This window comes from Lissotriton helveticus, chromosome 5_1 (genome assembly GCF_964261635.1).
Source record: "Lissotriton helveticus chromosome 5_1, aLisHel1.1, whole genome shotgun sequence".
Lineage (NCBI taxonomy): Eukaryota > Metazoa > Chordata > Amphibia > Caudata > Salamandridae > Lissotriton > Lissotriton helveticus.
Window position 1 is genome coordinate 1,546,028,679 of NC_136065.1, and position 23,971 is coordinate 1,546,052,649.

The 23,971-nt window shown below is 45.4% G+C and overlaps 1 protein-coding gene across 1 annotated transcript in view; it reads right to left on the minus strand.

Moving 5' to 3' along the window:
* Positions 1-13,411: 13,411 nt before the first annotated feature.
* LOC144755559 (uncharacterized) overlaps positions 13,412-23,971 on the minus strand; it is a 40,719-nt gene continuing 30,159 nt past the window's right edge. Inside the window, exons 2-4 of the mRNA XM_078644621.1 lie at positions 17,489-17,581; positions 16,151-16,273; positions 13,412-13,895 (exon numbers count right to left, since the gene is read on the minus strand). Of these exons, the coding sequence (XP_078500747.1) occupies positions 13,501-13,895; positions 16,151-16,199 (444 nt within the window). The 5' untranslated portion in view covers positions 16,200-16,273; positions 17,489-17,581 and the 3' untranslated portion in view covers positions 13,412-13,500. The remainder of the gene's footprint in view (positions 13,896-16,150; positions 16,274-17,488; positions 17,582-23,971) is intronic.

Sequence of the window (23,971 nt, forward strand, 5' to 3'; positions counted from 1 at the left end):
CCTTTTTAAGGCGCTTACCAGGGGCAGCAGAGTCTTTAGAGTCCTTGCGCGTATTGGAAGCAGTGTTAGAGGCCTTAGGGTGATCCATGTTGAGGAATATTGAGAGAGGTAATGAGAAGCAGAAAATGAAGCAACGCGCAAAATATAATGTAGAAGCAAGCCTCAATGAGACCCAGCGTTGAGGAAGAGTAAATCCAAAAGTGAGGAGACAAGGCTCAAAGAGGCAGGCACCAACAGCGAAGGAGGAGCGCCCAGTGCTGAGTGAATGTAAAAATCATGACGATCAGTGACGCACTTAACAAGTGGGACTGAGGTGAAAGACAGCAAAAGTCCAGAAGTCACCAAATCCTAGGCGCAGAAAACCTTGGAGATCATTCAAATGAAACAAATCGCTGGAAAATCAAGTGCAAAGGACCAGAATCCAGCGTAAAAGATCAAATTTAGTGAAAAACGGGTGAAATGCAAAAACAAAATGGCGGCCGGAATGAGGAAATCAGCAAAATCGCATTATCTGGATGAAAAGGGCAGCGCAAAGGATGAGAGGCATACCCATGCATAGAGCAGCATTTCCGACGCCAGATTCAGCCGTTTTTGGCGAAAGTTGCTGCCAGGAAACGGGACCTTCGGTATTCAAGCGCCGCCGAAATCGCGGAGCTCAAGGGGGAGCGGCCATCTTGTCCGCCGCGTCGCGCGCCCTCACATTGTATGATCTTGTTTTTCTTTTATGATTCCTTGAATCGAATAAAGATGTTTTGACTGACAATTTTACTGGGTCTAATCTGAGGTGGCAAGGTGGGCAAAATAACAATGGACTGGCATGCAGTAATTACCAGAGGCTTTGTTTAATTCAAGCATTCCGCCTATCACTGTTTTGCTTACTTTGGTGTAAATATAACATTTCCTTTCTATATAATATTCTCAATCCACCTGCCAAAAGAGCAATTTAAGTTAACAACTGATTTGAAGAATACTAGTGAACTTGGTGTTTTCCAAGAATGATAACGCTGCAATTCAGATCGTGAAGTACAGAAAGTGTAAGCCCAAGGACGGGAACAAGAAGTCTCACAGTTAATATTGAGCTAAAAAATTGCTGTCGAAGAGCCTGCATAAGGTGAGTGAAGATTCAAACAGACCTTGGCAAAAGCCTCCAGAATTCCTTGAATTTCTTTCCATCTCAAATTACAATCTGATGTTTGACTGTGCACAGAATTTTGGAAGATTGAATATGATATGAGAATATGATATGAGATGCAGAGCAGTGAGCAATATCCTACAAAAGAGTGATCTTCCCAGGGTAGGTTTTGCAGCCATTAGTCAGGACAGGCATAAATGTGGCATAAATTACTCCTAAAAGTAATTTTATGGTGAGAGAAAGTAATCTCAATCCCAATATTCTCAATCCGTGAATCAGAGAATTAAATGTGTTTTTCCTGGGAGGCCTGCTGTATCATAAAACCTTCTCTTTCCTTAAATAATACTCCCAGACTGTTGGGTTTGAGGTATTCTTCTTATAAGCATGTACCCAATTCACAAGCTTCCTCTCTGCACATGCATCACCATTGACAGTTTTTGATGATTTACCACTAACAGTTCTTTTTAGGTTTAAATCTTTTTTATTGAGAGTTGTCAACATACAAAACCATCACTGCGATGTAAACGCAATATCATGGCCGATACATGCCCTGGGCAGCTGGGGTATTGATTGAACGAATTATAAAGAGATAAACAAAGAAACTTATACTTCCCTCTCAAGCCATCCCCTCCCCTTCCCTCGTCCACTGGACTGTCCATGGTCTTAAGGTAGGTCTATGTGGTGTCTTGTGACTGCGAGCCCTGGTCAGCTACTGGGCGTATCCCAGAAAGGCGTAGGAGGCGTAAATATCTAGGGCACGTTAATTCTCGGCATTCTGATGCAAGAAGGGACAGGAATGGTTGCCAAGATCCCTAAAAGCTGAACCCTTCCATGCTAATGTAAGGGTCATCTTCTCCATCTCCAAACCGTGCCACAAGCGCTGCAGCCAGCCTGTAAAAGTGGGGGTTCGAGAGGTTCTCCAATTGATCAGTATGTTTTGAGTTGCTGAACCTAAAGCTATCACTATCTGGTGACCTCTTCTGGATTTGAGCGGGAATGTTAAAGGGTTTGGCAGGGCCAGTACTACATAAACTGTGAATCTCGGTAATTGGGTATCTAGGTGTTTGTCTACCTCGTCTAATATCTGGGACCAGTATAGCTGAATGTGATCGCAGTCTCATAAAAGGTGCACCAAGGTTCCCTGCTTCCCACATCCCCACCAGCATTTAGCGCTCTGTGGGGTATCTGTTTTGTGGATGCGTTCTGGCGTGTAGTACCAATAGGTGGCCAATTTTGTTAAGTGCTTCAATCAATCCCATGTTGCTTGCTGTGTGTCGTGCCCTGTAATACACTCCCTCCCATTCTTTGTGATCAAGTGCCCAACCAAGATCTTGTTCCTAGCGCGTGCGACCAGCATTGTATGTATGTGTGTGCCGGGAGAGTAGCATTTTATAGAGATCAGAGATTAGCTTCTTGTCTGACGTACGTGTTTTAAGCCATTTTCGTAGGATGTGAGATGACGTTGCGCGTGTGGTCTAAAGTGAGGGTGTAGCACCCAGTGACGAAGCTGCAGGTACTGTAGCATCTCTGATTCGGGGATCCGATAATCTGACCTGACTTGCGTGAATGAGAGGACACCCTCCATGTCGAAAAGGTGCCCAGGCACGGCATTCTGTATGGCACCAATGCGTGAAAGCGGTCTCACCCATCCCCGGACCGAAGTCAGGATTATCAAAGAGTGGAGTAAGTGGGGAGGGGAAGGTAGTCAGTTTGTGTTTGATGTGAGTCTGATCCAAAGCTTCCAGGGTTGTATGCATAATGTGCGATGCGTAGAGATCAGGGGGCCTATGCGACTTCCTAAGGAAGGGAATCTTCTGCAAGGGTGTGCTCGCTACCACCTGGTCTTCAAACAACCAGTGTTTCTCTGAATCGGTACGGTTCCACTCAACCAAGTAACGTAGCTGTGCTGCATAGTAATAGAGCTGAAGATCGGGAATACCCAATCCGCCCTCCTCAGGTGGTAATGTACTAATGGTTCTGTCTGAACCCAGCAGATTCACTCGGACGGAGGTCACAGGGGGAGTGTCTGTAATAGATATAGTATTTTGGGCAATATAGTCATTTTAATGGCAGCCACCCTGCCTATCCAAGATATCGGGTAGTGTTTCCATCGTCTCAATTCTGTTCGGACCAGTGCGTGTATTTTAGCACAATTGATTGAGACTGTTGCCTGCAGCGTAGGTGCCAGTTGGATACCCAGATATGGGACAGTGTACCCTGACCATTGAATGGGGTGCTGAGTCTGCAGGCTCGCCAACATTTGAGGTGACAAGGAAAGATTAGGTGCAACCGATTCCTCAATGTTAACTTTGAACGCCGAGGCGTTCGCGAAGGAGTTTAACTCTGACAGGAAGGCCCCCAGGGCTGAAGCTGGTTCTGAAAGTGTGACCAGGACTACATCCATGTACAAGCTGGTAGTGTGGGTGTCTCCTCCAAATCTAATCCCAGTTATATGGGGGTGTTTCCTGACTCTTTGGGTCATAGGCTCCATATACAGCGCAAATGACAGGGGTGAAAGAGGGAACCCCTGTCATGTGCCTCTGCCTATGGGGAAGCAGGTTGATGTGTGCCCGTTAACTCGAACGGACACCGTTGGGAGACGGTAGCAATTTAAAATGTGGGTCCTCAATTTCTCACCCACCCACTTCTCTTGAGCAGGTACTGTGCCCGACCCGTTTTCCTCCCGGATTACGTGCGCTGCGCCATTTTCGATCTTGCTGCGTGATCGCGCGAGACTTTTCGACCGCGAGTATGTCATGGCGTGATCGCGCCAGACTATTCGACCGTGAGTACGGCATGGAGTCCCGCCATCTTGCAATGCGAGACTTTCAGAACGCGAATACATCATAAGGGCCCGCGATCACTCATTGCGAGAGTAAACAATTGCGAACACGTAGATGCGCCGCGCTGCTGACATCCGGCGGGAGATTTAAACATCTCACTTTCCCAAAATCGCAAATATTGCAATTCTGCACAAGAAATCTATCGCTGGCAGCATAAACCTTCTGAAATTGATGATATGGATCAGAATAACTCCTCAGATTGACATTTGGCTGCACTTTTTTGTGCAAGGAGTGCATTTTTGGGGGGTTGGGAGGAAAGAAGTGCCCCAGAGTCTCCAACTTCCAGTTCCTGTCCAGCAGGCTCCTCCCAGCGCTTTGTCCATGTCCTGGTCACTTTTCATTTGGATCTTTAGCTGGAAGGATTACTCTTTGTGGCTGCTGCTGGATATTTGTATTTGAGGACTTTTTGTTTGGATCACTTTTGGAGTTGAGATTTTACAAGTAAGTTGGTTTTGTTTGTTTGGGGAATTGCAGTTGCTGCAACTACAATTTATAAACTTTTTCACAACTTTAAAAAAAATATATTGTGGGTAGCCACAGTATCCAGTAGGCCAAGGGTTAGTCATGGGTGCACGATACAACTGTTTCTGTGAGTTTTGCTGAACTTAAATATCATTTACGGCATGGATAGCATGGACTTGAATAGGTCATTGTTATATCTATGTGGAAGTTTTTTGTAATTTTGGGGTGCATTTTAAAGCCACACTAGCCAGTAGGCCCAGGGGTAGTCAGTGGTGCATGGGCCAAGTCTTTCTGTGGGGTCTCTTGAATTTAAACATCATTTAGGGAATGGATGGCATTGGATTGGGGTGATTTTTGTATGTATTTTGATTTTGTGGGTGATGTTGGTGCCTGGTACAGGGCCTGGCCATGTAGGTGGGGGCCATTCTGATGCCTGGTCCAGGGCCTGGCCATGTGGGTGGGGGTCTAGGGGCCATTTTGAAGCCAGGCCGTGTGCTTTGGGCCATAGACCTGCACCCAGTCTGCCTTGCTTTCATCCATTATGCCCAGGGGTACTCAGTGGTGCATGGGCCATGTCTTTCTGTGGGGTCTCTTGAATTTAAACATCATTTAGAGCATGGATGGCATTGTATTGGGGCGATTTTTGTGTGTATTTTGATTTTTTTGGGTGTTGTTGGGGCCTCGTCCAGGGCCTGGCCATGTGGGTGGGGGCCATTCTGATGCCTGGTCCAGGGCCTGGCCATGTGGGTGGGGGTCTCGGGCCATTTTGAAGCCAGGCAGTGTGCTTTGTGCCATAGGCCTGCACCCAGTCTGCCTTGTTTCATCCATTATGCCATGGGGTACTCAGTGGAGCATGGACCATGTCTTTCTGTGGGGTCTCTTGAATTTAAACATCATTTAGGGCATGGATGGCATTGGATTGGGGTGATTTTAGTGTGTATTTCGATTGTTTGGGTGTTGTTGGGGCCTGGTCCAGGGCCTGGCCATGTGTGTGGGGGTCATTTTGAGGCCTGGTCCAGGGCCTGGCCATGTGGGTGGGGGTATAGGGGCCATTTTTAAACCGGGCAGTATGCTTTGTGCCATAGGCCTGCACCCAGTCTGCCTTGCTTTCATCCATTATGCCCAGGGTTACTCAGTGGTGCATGGGCCAAGTCTTTATGTTGGGGTCTCTTGAATTTAAACATCATTTAGGGCATGGATGGCATTGGATTGGGGTGATTTGTGTGTGTATTTCGATTTTTTGGGTGTTGTTGGGGCCTGGTCCAGGGCCTGGCCATATGGGTGGGGGCCATTTTGATGCCTGGTCCTGGGCCTGGCCATGTGGATGGGGGTCTAGGGACCATTTTGAAGCCAGGCAGTGTGCTTTGTGCCATAGGCCTGCACCCAGTCTGCCTTGCTTTCATCCATCATGCCCAGGGATACTCAGTGGTGCATGGGCCAAGTCTTTCTGTGGAGTCTCTTGAATTTAAACATCATTTAGGGCATGGAAGGCATTGGATTCGGGTGATTTTTGTGTGTATTTCAATTTTTGGAGTGTTGTTAGGGCCTGGTTCAGGGCCTGGCCATGTAGGTGGGGGCCATTTTGATGCCTGGTCCAGGGCCTGGCCATGTGGGTGGGGGTCTCGGGCCATTTTGAAGCTAGGCAGTGTGCTTTGTGCCATAGGCCTGCACCCAGTCTGCCTTGCTTTCATCCATTATGCCCAGGGGTCAGTGGTGCATGGGCCATGTCTTTCTGTGGGGTCTCTTGAATTTAACCATCATTTAGAGCATGGATGGCATTGGATTGGGGTGATTTCTGTGTGTATTTCGATTTTTTGGGTGTTGTTGGGGCATGGTCCAGGGCCTGGCCATGTGGTTGGGGGCCATTTTGAGGCCTGATCCAGGGCCTGGCCATGTGGGTGAGTGTCTAGGGGCCAGTTTGAAGCCAGGCAGTGTGCTTTGTGCCATAGGCCTGCACCCAGTCTGCCTTGCTTTCATCCATTATGCCCAGGGGTACTCAGTGGTGCATGGACCAAGTCTTTCTGTGGGGTTTCTTGAATTTAAACATCATTTAGGGCATGGATGGCTTTGGATTGGTGTGATTTTGTGTGTATTTTCATTTTTTGGGTGTTGTTAGGGCCTGGCCATGTTGGTTGGGGTCTAGGGGGCATTTTGAAGCCAGGCAGTGTGCTTTGTGCCATAGGCCTGCACCCAGTCTGCCTTTCATCTATGATGCCCAGGGGTACTCGGTGGTGCATGAAACAACTCTCTCTGTGTGGACTCTCTTCTATTGATTTAAACATCCATTTTGGATTAGAATTGCAATTTTTATTTTGGGTCTTTCCGTTTTTGGGTGTGTTCTAATAATAATTATAAATGCCTAGTTGCAAATATTAATTGAAGCATGACATATGCAACATTTATTTCACTGATATTCCTCTGGCTTCCTTTGCTTTTAGGTGCACAAAGACTGAGAACCAGGAATCATCATCACTTTTTGTAGTGCCAGGAAGAAGTCCTGCATGTGTGTGCACAACGTCACGTGACGTCACGTGTGGCCACAGACAACTCTGCAACTCGTGCAACTGCGTCCTGCTGTTCTGACATCTGAAGATGGGCCCAAAGAAACGTGGCCGTAGCTCCTCTACCAAGAAAGTTGCCAGTGCCACTGCCAGAAAGAAGGAGCAGAAGAAGCAAGTGGCGCCACTTACCAAGGAGACTGGTGTGCCGACAGACACTTTTTTGGGGGAAAAAAAACTACGCCTGCAGCAGCGGTGTCCCCGGGGACCAAGCTGGGAGCAGCACCTCCGCTTCATTGGTCTCAGTGCCACCACGCCAAGTTAGGCCCAAGTCCATGAGTGCCGCAGAGGCAGCCACTTTAATTGCTCTTTCACCATCGACCAGTGATGTTGCCGTTGACTCATCGCAAAGTAGCATCCAATCAACGCAGGGTGTAACTCATCTGACGAGTGTTCAACCACAGCCGCAATGACAACCACAGGTACAACAAGGAGAGGCGCAAGGAGAGGCGCATGGAGAGGCGCAAGTAGAGGTGCATGGAGAGGCGCATGTAGAGGCGCGTGGAGAGGCGCATGGAGAGGCACAACTGCCCACAATGCTTGTTCCTCCAGAAGTAAGGGCACATCAGGAAATCAAGAATCATGCAAAGGTATCAGCCGAGCAAGCCACTCCTCCTGTTGCTCCATTGTCTTCCAGATCCCCAGCAAGGAAAAGGTCAAGGAGGGCTAGTACAAGTTCTTCTTCAAGCCCCCTTCCTTCTGATGATTGAGATCTTGATTGGCACCCACCAATGCAGTCTGAGAGGGAGGCACGCCATGAGTCGACAAAGCTAGGTAAAAGGAAGGTTCCCGCAAGGCTTTCAGTTATGGGTGATGACGAAGAAGAAGTAGAAGTGGTGTATTCTGCTGCTGATGAACAGTCTGACGATGACGGCCCAGTCATCACAGTCGTCACTCCAGTCCCAGCGGGCATGTAGCAAACAGACATTTTTACCCTATCCCGAAATGCTGCTGTGCAGGATGTGTGCGGCGTGGCACCACTGGTACCACCACCAACACAGGTAACTACTACACCAACACGACCTACAGCTTCCATATTTTCTCGTCAGAAGGGCTGGCAGGGACCTCCATCCAGCTCGACCTCCATTACCTCAAGTAGTGGTTCTGTAAGTGCACAACAGAGTCAAATTCTGCCACGCCCATCCTCCACTTCATCTGGCATTGAAAGTAGCACCTCCACCACCACCAGAAATCTCGAGTCCCCAGTGTGGGACTTCTTTAGTATTAGCAAAAAGGCAGAAAACCTAGTCATTTGTTCGATTTGTAAACAAGTAGTTAGTCGGGGTAAGCTTGGTACCAACTATGGTACCGGAGGCCAGAGAGGTCATCTCCAAAAACACCACATTATCCAGTGGGAGGCGCACCTAAATAACATCCGGAAAGCCAAAAGTACAAATCCAAATGTATCCATTGTTATTGCATCTGATGATGAGGAGCTGATCATGCAGGGGGGAGGTGAAGAACCGAGACACATTTTTACTGGTACACACAGTGCCCCTGGCAGCAGCACTGCAGTGGTAGCGCCCACACCCTCCTTTACCCCAGCAACATCTAGGAGGCACAGTAGTCTGGTAGAGACACCAATGCGAAAAAGTACATCAATGAGCCTAACTGAGTTGAAGAAATTTGGATCCTCATCACATATGAAAACGGTCCAGACCACCATTAAAAAGCATGATTTGGTCAGAGGCGCCATTTGAACGCAACCACCCAACGCACATCTGTATAATGCAATGCTGGCTAAAATGTTAGCGCTGGACCTTCTCCCTTTTTCTTTCGTGGAAGGGGTGGGTTTTCTAGAATTTGTGGCAACAGTCTGCCCTAAATGGAAGGTTCCTAGCCGGTCCTATTTTGCCAGAGTTGCGGTTCCAGCACTACATCACGATGTGCTGGAGGTGATTGGGGCAGCTTTTGAGAAGACTGCTGTTCACACTATCCACCTGACAACAGACATGTGGACCAGTTGCCAAGCCGTTGATTACATGTGCATCACTGCACACTGGGTCTCTTTTGCGGGGGTTAGAGAGAAGATAGCTGCAGGTGTTGACAGTGTCACAATTTTTCAAGCTACTCGGAAACATGCAACAGTAGCCATGTTTGCCATGGAGAAATCTCATACTGCAGTTAACATTTTGGAGGAGTTTAACAGTAAGGTCTTCGAATGGCTGCAGCCAAGAAAGTGCATGATTGGTTATGTTTCTACGGATAATGGCAGTAATATAGTTAAGGGCATGTCTGATGATGGCTATTTCAGAGTGCAGTGTTTGACGCACAGTATTAACATTGTTGTTCAAGATTTCTTGAAAAAAGAAAACACAGTCGGCAAGTTACTGACCACCTGCTGAAGAATCTGCACTCATTTCGGCCATTCTTTTAAGGCCCGGAAGCAGCTGAGGATCATTCAATGTAGCCGTAGAGTGCCAGTCAGAGGACTCATCCAGGAGGTGGCAACACGTTGGAACTCAACCTTCTACATGTTTGAGCGTCTTTTTGAGCAGTACTTGGTAATCAATGAGTCTGTATTTAACACACGGGGTGCTTCTATGAAAGACATGAGGCTAGAGGTGGATGAATGGGACCTAGTTAAAAGCCTGACAGACATGCTTCGTCCTTTTGAGGTGTTCACGAGTGACGTCAGCAGGAAGGACTGTACTTTGGGCAAAGCTATCCCATTGTTGCACATGCTAGAGCACCAACTGAAGGCGGTGTCTTCAGCATTCCGAATTGATGCTGAAAAACAAGACTCATATCAGTTGGCAGAGAGCTTATTAAGCTGCCTAGTTGACAATGAAAGGCTTAAAGCAATACATTCAGAACAATATTACATTTGTGCCACTATTCTGGATCCACGGTACAAAAAGGCACTGGCCAGCAATACATTAATTGAAGCAGATGTTTCCAAGTACAAACATTGGCTAGCTCTGTCAGCCACTCGGTTTGAAAAAGAGCAGCAGGAAATTTAAGGAACCACCACAAGTACTACTGAAGCAGCAAGCCATCCGGCGTCAAGGTCCACTTCTGTGACCGAAGGCAGTCACTTTCCCTCACAGCCGTTACCGACAGCCGCAACCGTATCATCATCATCCCCTGCACCAGGCCCAGCCATAATATTGTCGGAAGCGGATTGGATAACTCATCATGGGTTTGCTCGTTCCAGTGTTGATGCAAAGGCAACAAATGTTACGAAAAGTGGAGCACCCATGGAGGACCTTGAGTGGATGGTGCAGGCCTATCTGGATGGCCCAACAGAGGTCTTCTTTGATCAGAACCCATTGGTGTATTGGTATGGGAAAAGGCCTCAATGGCCACTGATCACCAAGCTGGCTATAAATTATTTGGCTTGCCCACTCGCAAGCGTGTCTTCTGAACGTGTTTTCAGTGCTGGTGGTGCTATTGTAACTTCAAAAAGGACCCGTCTCTCGCCCAAAAATGTAGAGAAGTTAACACTGATCAAGATGAATCAGCACTTAATACCACCAGATTACAAAATACGTGAATCCACGTAGGAAGAAGAGGATACCGACTTAGGTGACGGAAGTTCTTATCTGTTAGCTGACCTACTCCAGGTTCAATTCACAGAGTTTGAGGACGAGCTCTACTTCCCTGACACCTAGGCTTGAAATACTTACTTTTTTTTCATCCTTATTCACTTTTATTTCTGTGTGTCTTTCTTTGTTTTGCAACTTTTAGCACAACAAAACTCTAATCACAACAAATCTATCAGCAGCACTGTCTTCGTCTTATTTCCATATATAAGGCAAAGCTGTCTGCATTCCTGAAGTTCACAAGTTCACAACTCAGTCATTATCCTCCTCCTTCAGACTACCCCTATCCATTTCCCTCGCGGCAGATGGCCAGTTTACGCAGAATCAAGAAATTGTCGCTATGCTGACTGTTACTTCTGAAATTGACACAAGAGGCTGCCCTGTGGCCCTTCACTTAAGAATAAGATGCTGACAAAAAGTGGAACACGTAATGAATGATGAGATGGCATGCAGAGTGGACAACACTGGCTGTCTGGCTCTGATGAAAGCAATTGCTGTTTGTTTGTTGTGCATGAAATGAATCCTATGTATTCTGTTATTATTTAATCTTTTACACACTAAATATAACACAGTCTACTTTGTTTTTACCTTGTTTCATGCAAATTGTACTTCTACTGCAGGGGCCACTATGTTGCATTTTTTAATATGGAAAATGTCCTTGGACTCACTGTGTGTAGACTGTGACTGCATGATCAACATTGAGTTTGCCAATACCATGATGATGATGATGAGCCTTGATGATCAAAGTTACATAATATCTTTACAGTCACTCACTGGGATGGATGGATCATCATCGTCGGTTTACGGAAGAACTATGGCCATTTCGTGAGTGGCAAACAGGTGAACAAGTCAACAACAACCACAGCAGAACTACATGTCTGTCTATTCGTGGTATGGAGTGGTCGAGCCAGTGTAGTGTTGTTATGCCAGAGTCCAGACAGCAGTGCATGTAAAATTGCGGCTATGTGGCTTGCTGTGTAAAATTAGATCTGCTTTGTCTGTCTGTGTCAAAGAGGTATGGTACATGGAGGTTGGTTCACTCAGTGGTGCCTGCCTTGACCGTCTGCATGACCCTGGCCTGCTGTGTGCTAATTATTATCCTTGAAAAGGAGACTCAGAGTACGCACTTTAGAAATGATGGTTGTATGTAATACTGTCGCCTCTGAAAGTGAAAGTGTTATTTATGTACTACACACCGTACATTATATTTTTCCTCCGGGGTGTTTTAATATCCCTTCCTATTTTTCCATCGACAATTACAGGCCGGCTTTTACCCTGTGCGATGGGAAAAACATTAACTCAGGCTTACCATAGTTATCCGTAATTCCGCATCCGTCAGGTAGGCAGTGTACAGTGTGGTCACCAAGATTGATCGACGGAGCGTCAGATGGAATGGAGGAGGACCGCGAATAAGAGGAATGGCTGGATGCATGCAACTTCCCAAATTGAACAGGACAACTACAACATACAGTTACAGTATACGCTTCACTGCTCCTTGTCTTTTAAATAATGTTATTGTTGTGAACTTCTATGAGTGCTACTCTATGCGTTTGCTCTCTGCTTCAAATTCATCCCTACAGCTATTTGATAAGCTTCTTTGCTATTTTTTAAAAGAATTTAATGTACTAATAAGTGTTTATTCTCTCTGAGGGCAGATAGGCAAGTGAAATTGCGTAATTAATGCAGCCCTGTACTATCAAATTGTTTATTCATAGTTAGTAAGTTGTAGTTAGTACTACTTTTCAGTAACCTAACCAACCATTTAGCAAACAACTTCATGCATGGCCTTCCTTTATGTCCCTTAAAAGATTTATGGATATCTTTGTATCCAGAGATTTTTTTTTCTTCATTTGTTGTTTGTCCATGCTGTGTTTTTTTTTCTCTCTCCACAATACTTTCCCCAAAACCCCCATTCCCATCCAATTTTCAAACCCTAACCCTCTTCCCCCGGGCGGTGTGGTTTTCATTGAGGTATGACTAAATGACAACAATAATTCCACACACTTGCTGGGGAGGATAAGGTCAAAAGCAACAGAAAATCAATTTCAAGGCAGGTAAAGGAATCCGAGGATATATTCTTATTTTGCTTGACACACACCCATGAGTATTTGCAAATCAAATCAGAATTTTGCGCCATCAAGTGGATTCATCCTCAGCAACATCCTCCTCCTACACGTGACGAATGCTTACGCTGCTGTGTCCTTTAGTACTATTTTTTGTAGTAGCCATACTCCACGCAACTAGTAGTTAACTTTTGATGGAATACTTTAGCATTGCTTAGGCTACAATTTATGGCACTGTTCTTGTGTACTGTACTATCTATTGTACTGTTCTAATGCTCCTCTCAAGCCACTCAATGATTCATTTCCTTTTTTTTCATATGCTGCTACTGCAAGTGTGTACCACTACTACTACCACCACCACAACTATGAGATTTCATTTGTCCAGGATTCCATAGCAAACCTTAATCGCCATTTGCCATGCAGCCAGCCCTGTGCCTAGCCCTATTCTCAAACACGAATCACAGGTAAGATAAGCATTTTGGGGGAGGAAGAATAATGGAGTAGGAGGAGAGGAGAGACTGACGGTAGGACTAGTAAAGTAGTAGGACAATTGAATTCACTAACTCTGTCAGTGGCACTTTTGTAAAAATGTGGGCGATTAGACAATTTGAATCAAGCAGCCAGTTAAGTTTCAGGAAGACAAACGTACAGTTAACCCCCCCCCCCCCCGCCTCCCCCACAAAACAGTAAAAACACGTATGCTATGTTTAAGTAGAAAATAAATAATTATTTTGACCCAAACAAAAATAAACTATCCCGCAAGACCCGGCCACCCCCCTCCCTAACCCCAACCAATGTCCATAAAATCAAATGTCCCCAAAAGTCCAAATACGCCAAAGTCCAATTCCCACCCCCCAAAAGTCTTTAAAAAAGGGGCAAGGGACAGTCTCTCTACTTTCACCGGTGGTGTCCTCCTGTGGCCAGGTGGTCATGCAGCTCTCTCCGGAGGTCCTTGAGCAGGCCTTTCTGCCTCGCCACCTCCTGCTCAAGGTAGGCCACTCGCAGGGTCAATCCGTGCATACGCGCCTTGCAGGTACTGTGGGGGGCAGCTGTTGTTTTCGCTGCTCGGCGGCGGCGGGTGGCTGCCGGACTACGGCGCCATACCACTGGAGTATTGCATTGGCTGTATGACCCAGGGGCAGCGACGGAGGATGCAGCTGTTGTGGATGTTGACTGCAAGTCATCCTCCTCCTCCTGAGCCACCAGCTGCCGATATTCGGCGACAATTGCCTCTAGCTTTTGTTGCCGGGCCCGGATAGCCAACTCCTTCCTTGTTAGTTTAGAAGGAGGATCTATATGAAGAAAGAAAAACATACTGTAAGCAATACTCTTTAAGATTAACACAAAATAATTCAATATCTATCTAACCTCCTACTTCGTCTGCCTCTGCTCTAACATTAGTGGGAGTTTCAGGAATTCTACTAGCACTATATGGACTCACTACATTAGACTCAGGCAGTACACCAGTCTTCTTCTTCTCTCTTGTTTAGCGAAATTAGTACGTAAACTTGTGGAAGCTGGCATAATGCCAGCGCAGTCACCTTGCACCCAAGAAAAACAGACGCAAGCCATGATGACCCAGACTTGCGTTACTGTTACCAGTCCAGTACATGCAGGTGGTGAAGCTCTTACTTTTCTATTACGGGTGGCACTGGCCATACTCTGTTACAAGGGCTACTGCTCAATTAATTTAACTTTCACCCTGCCCTGCCCCTGACTACTACAAAAGGAAAATGAAGAAGATAAATAATATGATCATCTATCCCTTCACAGGATATTTGCTTATATAAGGGATGACTTTAGGTGCTTTGTTTTTATTGATTGAGTGAACACCGATAGGCCACACATGAATGACAGAGTTGAAAAAAATATATTAACAGAGGTAGTGAGTGGTCCCCGTAATCGCCGGAGGAAGGCACTTGCGAGTTGTGACTTGACTTGATAATGTAAACTATACAATATAGATACACAATATATGCTGTGCTTGCAAACTACTGCTATTCAAGGGAGTATTCTGAAAAATGACGACTTCTACTTTCCTCGGCTTTGCTACTCTGGCACGGACGTACGGTGTTATATGCTCTTCAAAATAACACTCTTCATCCAGTGACCGTCTATTCTGTCTACATAAACCTATGCTACCTATGAGGAAGATACCATCCAGGCATCCATCCATTCAAAGTAAATGTCAATCATTCTTCTTAATGTCTCAACTGGACAAACCTTACTTTTTCTCACCGAAAAACACCCTTTTTATTTTATTTTGTAAACCGCCAGCCATGTATCCGTGCTTGACTTGCATTTGAATTTGAACCAAAGGATATATTGCGCACACATACAGTTTCTGTTTCACCAACCCAGGCAGTCCTCTTTTCTTTCTCCTTCTACCCATCCTTGCTTCAGCCTTCAACCGGCATGCATCAGATTCCCAGCCACCTGTGCCTGCATTCAAAAACACGTATCATTCTTTGCCAGTCATTAATTTAACTCGCTCGTCCTTCCTTACACCATTCTTTCCCTTTTCGTTCATCCCATCCATCAAGTTCATCTTTGATCTGACTTGGCTTCTCGATAAAACTTTCACAGCTGAGTTGAAGTCAAATTTAGAGGTGGCCATGGTTACTCGTCAACTCCCGCCGCTAAAGCTATTGCTAACGCGAAGTCAAGGGTGACTGTCTTCTACCTGGTTGACAAAAACGTAGTTCTACATTTGTAAGTCTTCTTAACAGGAAAGTGTACTTGTACTGTACAACATATACATCCCTGCAGCCAGCCTACTCCGCAATCTCAATAAGTAAGGCCCCAAGAATGCCATTAGGAGCTTGGGCATTTGGCTGGATAGGTCCCTGACTTTAGACTATCAGGCCACCAAGCTATCGGCCACCTGTTTTGGCCTTATTAGAATGTTGAGGAGGATACTTCCCCTGTTACCATTCAAGGGCAAACAAACCATCGTGCAGGGACTAATCCATTCCAGGTTAGATTTTGGAAACGCACTTTATCTTGGAGCCCCCGACTCCACACTGCGAAAACTGCAAGTTATCCAAAATTGTGCGGCCCGCACCCTACTGCAAATTCCCCGTAGGCTTTCTGTTAGACCTGGACTGAAAACACTGCACTGGCTCCCTGTTAGGGACAGGATTAGCTTTAAGTCCCTTTGTATTGCCCATCAGTCATTCTGGGATACAGGACCAGCAATTAATCTCCCTCTAATCACCCCGTACCTCCCCAGCAGACAGCTACGTTCAGCCAATGCATTTCTTGCTGTCGTGCCCAGGGTCAAACGGACCAGATCGGGAGGACGCTCTTTTACTCTGAATGTGGCCAGGCTGTGGAACACTCTCCCACTCCATTTAAGGTCTAACTCCGACCTAACCTCCTTCAGGAAACAACTGAAAACCTTTTTGTTCAATAAATAGGCCATCCCCTCCCTTCTGTGCTATCCGCCCTACTGTAAGTTCCCCTCTTAGTCACAGCGCTGGGACGCCTCCGGGCAACTATTTGCGCTTTATAAAACACATTTTCATTTCATTTCATAATAGCTTACCACTGCCCGCCACTACCGTGGCATCCCCCACAGCAGTTCCTGCTGGCATCGCATCCGCCCCTGGAGTGACCACCTCCGCGCTGGCCCCGGCACTGGTGGTGGGCTGTGCCGATTGTGTTACGCCTAGAAAATACATGTAATATTTTTAGATGCCATATACACCACTCCCTATTTTGTCTAGGAATGAAAAAATATGTTACTAAATAAGCAAATTTAATTATTTGTGACTCTCTAGACTAAACTGAAAATTCCTCTTTCGTAAGGGGAGGGTGTTTTTTATTTATGCTTAGCCGTAACATGCTACACTTTTTGGCACACCTGATGAATGCTTGCTTTTTAACTCGCACCATTTATATCATAACAGACAGAAGCTTCCCTTCTCCGAACAAGAACAGTATGTTACTCGGAGTCGTCATCATCACCACCAAGACTTTAAGTTCCAATCAGGTGAGGGCTCTCCCACAATTAATGTGTAAAATCAGCCACTGTTGAGTTTTCAAGAGTTCACCGTTTATCTTATATGAAGTTGATTTTAATAAATGTTTTAATATAATGCACAATTGAAATTTAAGGTACAGAGTACACACAGAGCTAGTTGTTTTACTTTTAATAAAGCTTTAAAACTTACATAGACTCTGTGGTTTTTGGTCATGAGTGAGTGAGCGAAATAGTTTGCAATTTGCAAGCATGAGTTCGTGACTCTGAGAGGTCGGGACTCTGACTCCGTAGTCTTATGTTCTGGGTTGTATAATCATTGGGGATCATCGCTGAATTGGGGAGCTAAATAATGACTCTGACACACCAGCTAGTCAGTAAGGAGATTGGGGGTTCAACTTCTGTTATGACTGAGGTATGTGGAAAGTCTAACTGCACCTATTATCACCAATGCCCTATTTCTTGTCCATAGTTCTGTTTGTGCAGAATAGTCCCTGCAACAGTAGTAGTATGTCCTCCTATCCAATCGAAAAGTATCTTATTCTTGGTGGCCATTGACATTTTATTGTTGGGAATTGTCAAAGCATAAACATTAAGAAGACTTCAATAGACATTATGGACAACCCAGAGGACTGCACTCAGCGCCTAGAGCTATTGCTGAATAGGAGTTTTGTTTAACACCTTTAGACAACTGTGCAAGCTTTGCTAGCTACACAGACAGACTAATAATAATATAGTAGGAGCACAGAGAGTCATAGTAGAGGTAGGATAAGAATTTAGAAACAGTCTACAAGAAGATCAAAGACGATTTAGGAAAAAATAGAATTATGATGAACGTTTGGAATAAATCGGTGCAGTAAAAGTTAGGGAAGTATAATTATTAATATTAACAGGAAAACTTACTGGAGCCAGCAGAGGAGTTCTCGGCAGACCGATCCTGGCCTTCCTGCTCCGCCGGCGCCGCTACCTCCTCTGTCCTCTTGCCCCTGGGAGGAGCTGATGCACATGAAAGAAAGACACAAACATGAATGATTGTTGTCAACCAAATCAAACATTTCAAAAAAACAATAACAAATTATTTCGGAGAAATAGACAACAATTGCACTAAATTTATTGACCTATCTGATGTGGTCTACTAGGATATTAGTACTGCTGGATTTTCGGACCGTCTACTTGGAAAGTTATGTAACTCACTAAACCAACTACAAAAAGGTTCAACTAGGACTGGCAGGCAGCACTCCGCAGCACGCGAAGTGACAGGCACAGTCTGTCATGATTGCAGACCACTGAAAAGCTTCCTACTAAATACCCAGTCATAATATACTCAAACTATCAATCCATCACCACTATCTCTTCTTAGTGGCAGGAGTACAAAGGAAGGACTGGACTTGAGTCGCTAGTGTCTAGCATTACGCAGTTCTGTAAAGTACACTCATACATAATCACTCAGGCCAAATTAGCACAAAATTGAAAACAAGTAAGCATAGTAATACCACCAGTGAGCAGGCGAACAGTGCATCTGCAATTGCGGTTCTCCTATTAACATGACCAGAGAATCTGGATTTCATTAAAGACACGGAGGCTAACATTATGCATTAATCCTTTAATGCCACTCACAACAGCCGCTTACATCACAAAGGAATAAGAAAGAACTAGATGACATCACGCCATCAATATAAGCCATGAGCAGGAGTAGAGCTGCCTCTTTAAAATGCGGACGAACAATGAAAGTCTAATCAAACTGCAACTTGGTACGAAGAAGGTGATGAGGTTGAAAACCATGGAAGGAAGTGAAGTAAAAACCGTAGGAATCCATTAGCTTGAATTATCTGAAAGAAAAGAAGAACATCAAAGTCTGAACCGTTGACAAACGGAAAGAAGACAAGGTCAGCAATAACATTGGATGCAAGCAAACTTGAATTGAAAAGATTTAATACATACATTTTTCAAATTTTTCAGGTATTATTAATATTTAATCGAACAAAATATCCAAATATCCTCCATATAGGGGAGGGGAAAGGGGGGGATAATGTTAGCCTCCGTGTCTTTAATGAAATCCAGATTCTCTGGTCATGTTAATAGGAGAATCGCAATTTCATTACAAGACAGGAGGCTACATTATGCATGTTGGTAGCCCTGAATGACAACATCAGAAACATGTTCAATAGGTTTGCAGTAATGATGCGCAAAGGTAGAAGCATTGGACCAGTCTGCAGACTTAAGGATAACATCCAACTTACCACCAGACCAAAAGGATTTGCTGGACATAGCACTTCTTAGAGAGTGAGCTTGGAATTTAGAAAGGTCAATACCAGCAAGGTTCATGGCCAGCTTAACCCATCTAGCAATGGAGCAAGACGAAATAGGTTTAAATGGTTTAACATAGGAGACAAGAAGTTGATTCGCATCAGGTGGACGAAGGTCTTTCATTCGAGTCATATTCTTTCATGCAATTAACAACACAAAGTTTTTTGCAGAAATCAAAACGAGGATAAAAAATGAAATCAGACATAGTCTTAGTTCTTCTATGAATTTAACACCAAACATGTCATAACATCTATAAGAAATATCCAAAGCTTTGACGTCGGATACCCTGCGACAAGAAATCAGGCACAACAGAGAGGCAAGTTTAATTGAAAGACATTTTCTATTAAGAAGGGAGTTATCAGGCCAGGAGCAAAAGAGGTCAAGTAGAAGAGATTCTGAGGGGGTCCAGACACCACCGGTGTCCTGGTCGAGCAGACGTGCTCCCCAAGCTTGAAGGCTGGCGTCTGACTCTAGAACGAAATCCGGAGTTGAACCGAATATAGCACTTCCGTTCCAGGCATCCAAATTGTCCAGCCACCAAGAAAGTTCCAGTTTGGCTTGTTCGTCCAGAGAAACATGGTCTCCATACCAAAGGCCGGATCTGAGAGCATTGGCTTTCACTCTCTGAAGAGCACGGTAGTTGAGCGGACCTGGGAAGATAGCTTGGATCGAGGAAGAAAGGAGACCGAGAAGTCTGGCCAATTCTCGGAGGGAGAGAGACTGTTGTCTCAGAACAAATCTGATTTCCTTGCGGATTTTGGCAATTTCCTTTTTTGGGAGTAAGAGGAGACAGCTGGAGGTGTCCACAGTGAAGCCTAGGAACTCCAGAGATGTGGAGGGTGAAAGAATGGACTTTTCCCTGTTTATAATAAATCCGAGATCCTCTATGAGATTCATGGAGGTTTGGAGATCTTTTAATAACTGAGAATGAGATTGGGACATGATGAGGATGTCGTCTAAGTAAATAATGAGACGGATACCTCTGGTTCTCAGGATGGAGACGATCTTTCTCATGACCTTGGTGAAACACCAAGGGGCGGATGAAAGGCCGAAAGGAAGGGCCTGAAATTGAAAAAGGCGATTGTTCCAAATGAATTGGAGAAAGGGTTGATGTTCTACAGCCATGGGTATGGTGAAATAGGCATCCTTTAAGTCCAATTTGACTAACCAATCTCCTTGAAGGAGAAGATCTCTGAGAAGATGGATGCCCTCCATCTTGAAATGTCGATAAATGAGGTATTTGTTTACCTCCCGAAGGTTTATTACTGGGCGCCAACCCTTGTCCTTCTTCTCGACTAAGAGGAGGGTGCTTACAAAGTTTTTTTGAGACCAAGGTACCTCTATTATAGCGCCCTTCTTTAACATAGAAGAAACCTCTTCTTTGACAATTTCTAGGTGTTCTAGAGGAAGAACCAGAGGATTTGGAGTGACAGATTGATATGGGATCTCTAGGAATGGTATTTTGAACCCTTGGACTGTCTCTAGAACCCAGGGGTCTTGTGTCAAGGACTCCCAAACGTGAAACAAATGTTTGAGCCTGCCCCCGACCTTGGGAGGGGAAGAAGAAAGAGAAGCACTTACTTTGAGTTGCGTTGTTGGAAGCACCACCGGGGGGGGAAGCCTCTTCCTCGTGAACCTCTTCCTCTTGGCGGGTAATATTGCCTGTTGTTGGAGGGGTAGAAGCCTCTACCGGTAGAACCTCTTCCTCTTCCAGATGAGAAGGGCCGAAAGTTTCCACGGCCGAAAGAGCGGCCCCTTCTTCCGGCCTGGCCAAAAAGGTTTGTAAGGAAAACCCTTTTCATGTTAATTTGAGCTCTGTCCAGAGCGGTAAAGGTTGCAACATATTTACCGAGCGTTTTAATCATGTCTTCTCCAAAGAGGAGGCCATTGGGCTTAGAGGAAGGCTCTTTTTCTGCGAGATCGCCAAGTTTGGGGTTTATTCTATTAAGGACAGTCCTCCTTCTTTCGATGTTAAGCGAGGAGTTTGCGTTACCAAGGAGTACTATTGCTCTTTGGCTCCATCCCCTGATTAGGTTGGTATCGAGGGGGGTATTAGAGATGTGGGATTCCTCAGCTAGGTCGAGGATTCTAGTAAGGGGGCCTAAAAGGTCAAGAAGGTGATCCTGACAGGCTTTAAGAGCCCTTTCAAGGCCCTTCCTGGGGTCCTTACCTAATTTGAATAAAACTTTATAAGGTCAGGGTCTAGGTTAGGAGTTTGGCACACCTTATCTTCTATGTAAGGTCTGGGGCATTCAGACCTCATAGTGTTGCGAGACTGTAACTCGAGAGAGTTTCTGACCCATTTAGCCACAAACTTTGCGACATGGTCATGTGGATACCACCTTGAGCTGTTGGGGTGAGATATATTGGTTGGGGAGAACATTTCTCCACCTAGGGGGTCAAGGATCGCGTCCTTTGAAGAGGGTGAGGAATCTGCCTCTGAAAAAGTGTTGAGATCCAAGTCGTCCAAGTCTCCCTCATCGAGGTCGAGCACGAATTCATCGTCTGGTTCGTTGAAGAACTCGTCTTCATCGGAACTAGGATCCACACGAGCACTGTCAATATATGTGCCGCTTGGGACACCTGTCAAATTTGTGCCGCTAGGGACACCCAACCTGAGTGTGCCGCGAGGGGCAACCTTGCCTTTTGAGGCGCTAGGGCCTCCCAAACCTTGTGAGGTGCTTGGACCTCCAATGTCGTGCGAGGTATCGCGACCTCCATCAGTGCTTGGGCAGTGTTTGGATTTTTTCTGGGGTTTAGAGTAGTCGGGGTCACGAGGAGTGTCATCGAATAAAAGGGATCTTTTATTGGATATGACCTCCTTCAAGGTATCCAACGTACAGGTCCTCATTTCCCTTTGTAAGAAGGATTTAAATGCGTCGCTATTGTGATTAGGCGAGCTAGCCATTGCATCATCGGGTTCTAGGTCGGACATAGCAGGTAAGTAAGGGTTAAACCAAGTTAGATAAGGAGAGAGGCTAGTAGGAGCGTATCCTTATTAAAGTGTAAACAGATAAAATCCCTTATAATAATATAAAGAGTCTTTTTATTTTTTTTTAGTATTAGGCTTTTTTTTTTTTTAGGTATTAGGTTATAACTTAAAAAATTGGGTGTTATTATAGCAAAAGGGAGGCTTTATCCTAAATTAATTTAGGTTTTGACTTAAATAATATCCTAAATAATGGGGTATTTTCGCTAAAATGTTGGCCTTTCGAGTCGAAGGAACAGCTGATCGGTAGTTTAAAGCGTTCGGCAGGGGCTTCTCAAAGCAACCGGCGTGCTCGAGCCACTCGGAGCGTCAGCGAGGAGGAATGGACCTTAGGAGGCATATCGTGAAGCGTCACGGTTGCCAAGGTCCATTCCTCTACTAAGGACGACGAGCCGGTTTTGAGGGACGAGCAGGTTTCAAGGGTATTTGTCGAGGCGCAATGAGGCCGAGTGGGGTCCAGACGGAAGGGGGCAATTTTGGGAGCGGAAGCGATGGCAATTTTGGGAGCGGAGGCGATAGAAAGCGGCAAAAACGGGAAATGTGAAGTCGGAGGTACTGAGTATTCGTGCACAAAACAGTTGGTGGGGGGGGATGGGTAAAACGCGGGGTAGACGCGACAACCATAGATTGGAAGTCGTTAGGGAGAAAGAAATGGGAGCATTTCGAGTACAGAGTTATAAATCATGCTAAAAGTACGAAACAAATTCGTAAGGACATTCAAATGTAAGCATTCAAAAGCATGTAAGAAATTAAGGCAATTTGAGTATAAAGATAAATAATGACATTCATGATAGTATCAACAAGGTAAGAGAGAGAACTTATCTGTTGTGAGCCGCATTTAAAAGAGGCAGCTCTACTCCTGCTCATGGCTTATATTGATGGCGTGATGTCATCTAGTTCTTTCTTATTCCTTTGTGATGTAAGCGGCTGTTGTGAGTGGCATTAAAGGATTAATGCATAATGTAGCCTCCTGTCTTGTAATGAAATCACAGAAGCTTTTGAAACATAATTTACCTGCAATGTAATCTCTAGTGTCTAGCATTACATAGTTCTGTAAAGTACACTCATACATAATCACTCAGGCCAAATGAGCACAAAATTGAAAAGAAGTAAGCATAGTAGTACCACCAGTGAGCAGACGAGCACCTGCAATCACAGAAGCTTTTGAAACATAATTTACCTGCAATGTAATCTCTAGTGTCTAGCATTACGCAGTTTTGTAAAGTACACTCATACATAATCACTCAGGCCAAATGAGCACAAAATTGAAAACAAGTAAGCATAGTAGCACCGCCAGTGAGCAGGCGAGCACCTGCAATCACAGAAGCTTTTGAAACATAATTTACCTGGATTGTAATCTCTAGTGTCTAGCATTATGCAGTTCTGTAAAGTACACTCATACATAATCGCTCAGGCCAAATGAGCACAAAATTGAAAACAAGTAAGCATAGCAGCACTGCCAGTGAGAAGGCGAGTACCTGCAATCACAGAAGCTTTTGAAACATAATTTACCTGCAATGTAATCGCCAGCATTTTTGTTTTTCGGAAAAAAAATATATTTGCAATATCATAACACAGAGCAGAAGACAGCAAAGTAGTGATTAAATAGCTACTAATACTCACCAAGCCCAGGGATCTCGACGCCAAGCAGGTCGAGCAGGTCGTGTTCCCGGTCCAGTATGTCCGACCACCGGTGCGTCACCTGGTTGTAGGGGCGCCGGACCCCAGACTCCCGATACATGGCCCGGCACACCTTACCCCATAGCTGGCGATGCTCCCGGAGGCCGTACCCGGTACCGGGCCTGCCGCCTGCCGCGACGGTCTTGGGGAGGTGGCGCTGCACGAAGAAGACCAGTGCGGCCACCTCCACCGCGCTGAAGATCTCCATGGGACTTACAGCCTCCCCCGTTAAGCGCTCGCAAGGGAGCCGGCTACGGGGTGCGGGACCCGTCCCCTTCAGGTTTTTGCCGGCTCCCTTTACCATGGTCCTGGACAGTTAAAGGAAAATAAAATAGGAAAGAATAGAGAAAAAGGAAATAAAAGAAAAGAGAGTTAAAAAAGTAGTTTTAAAGTAACGAAAAGTAGAAAAA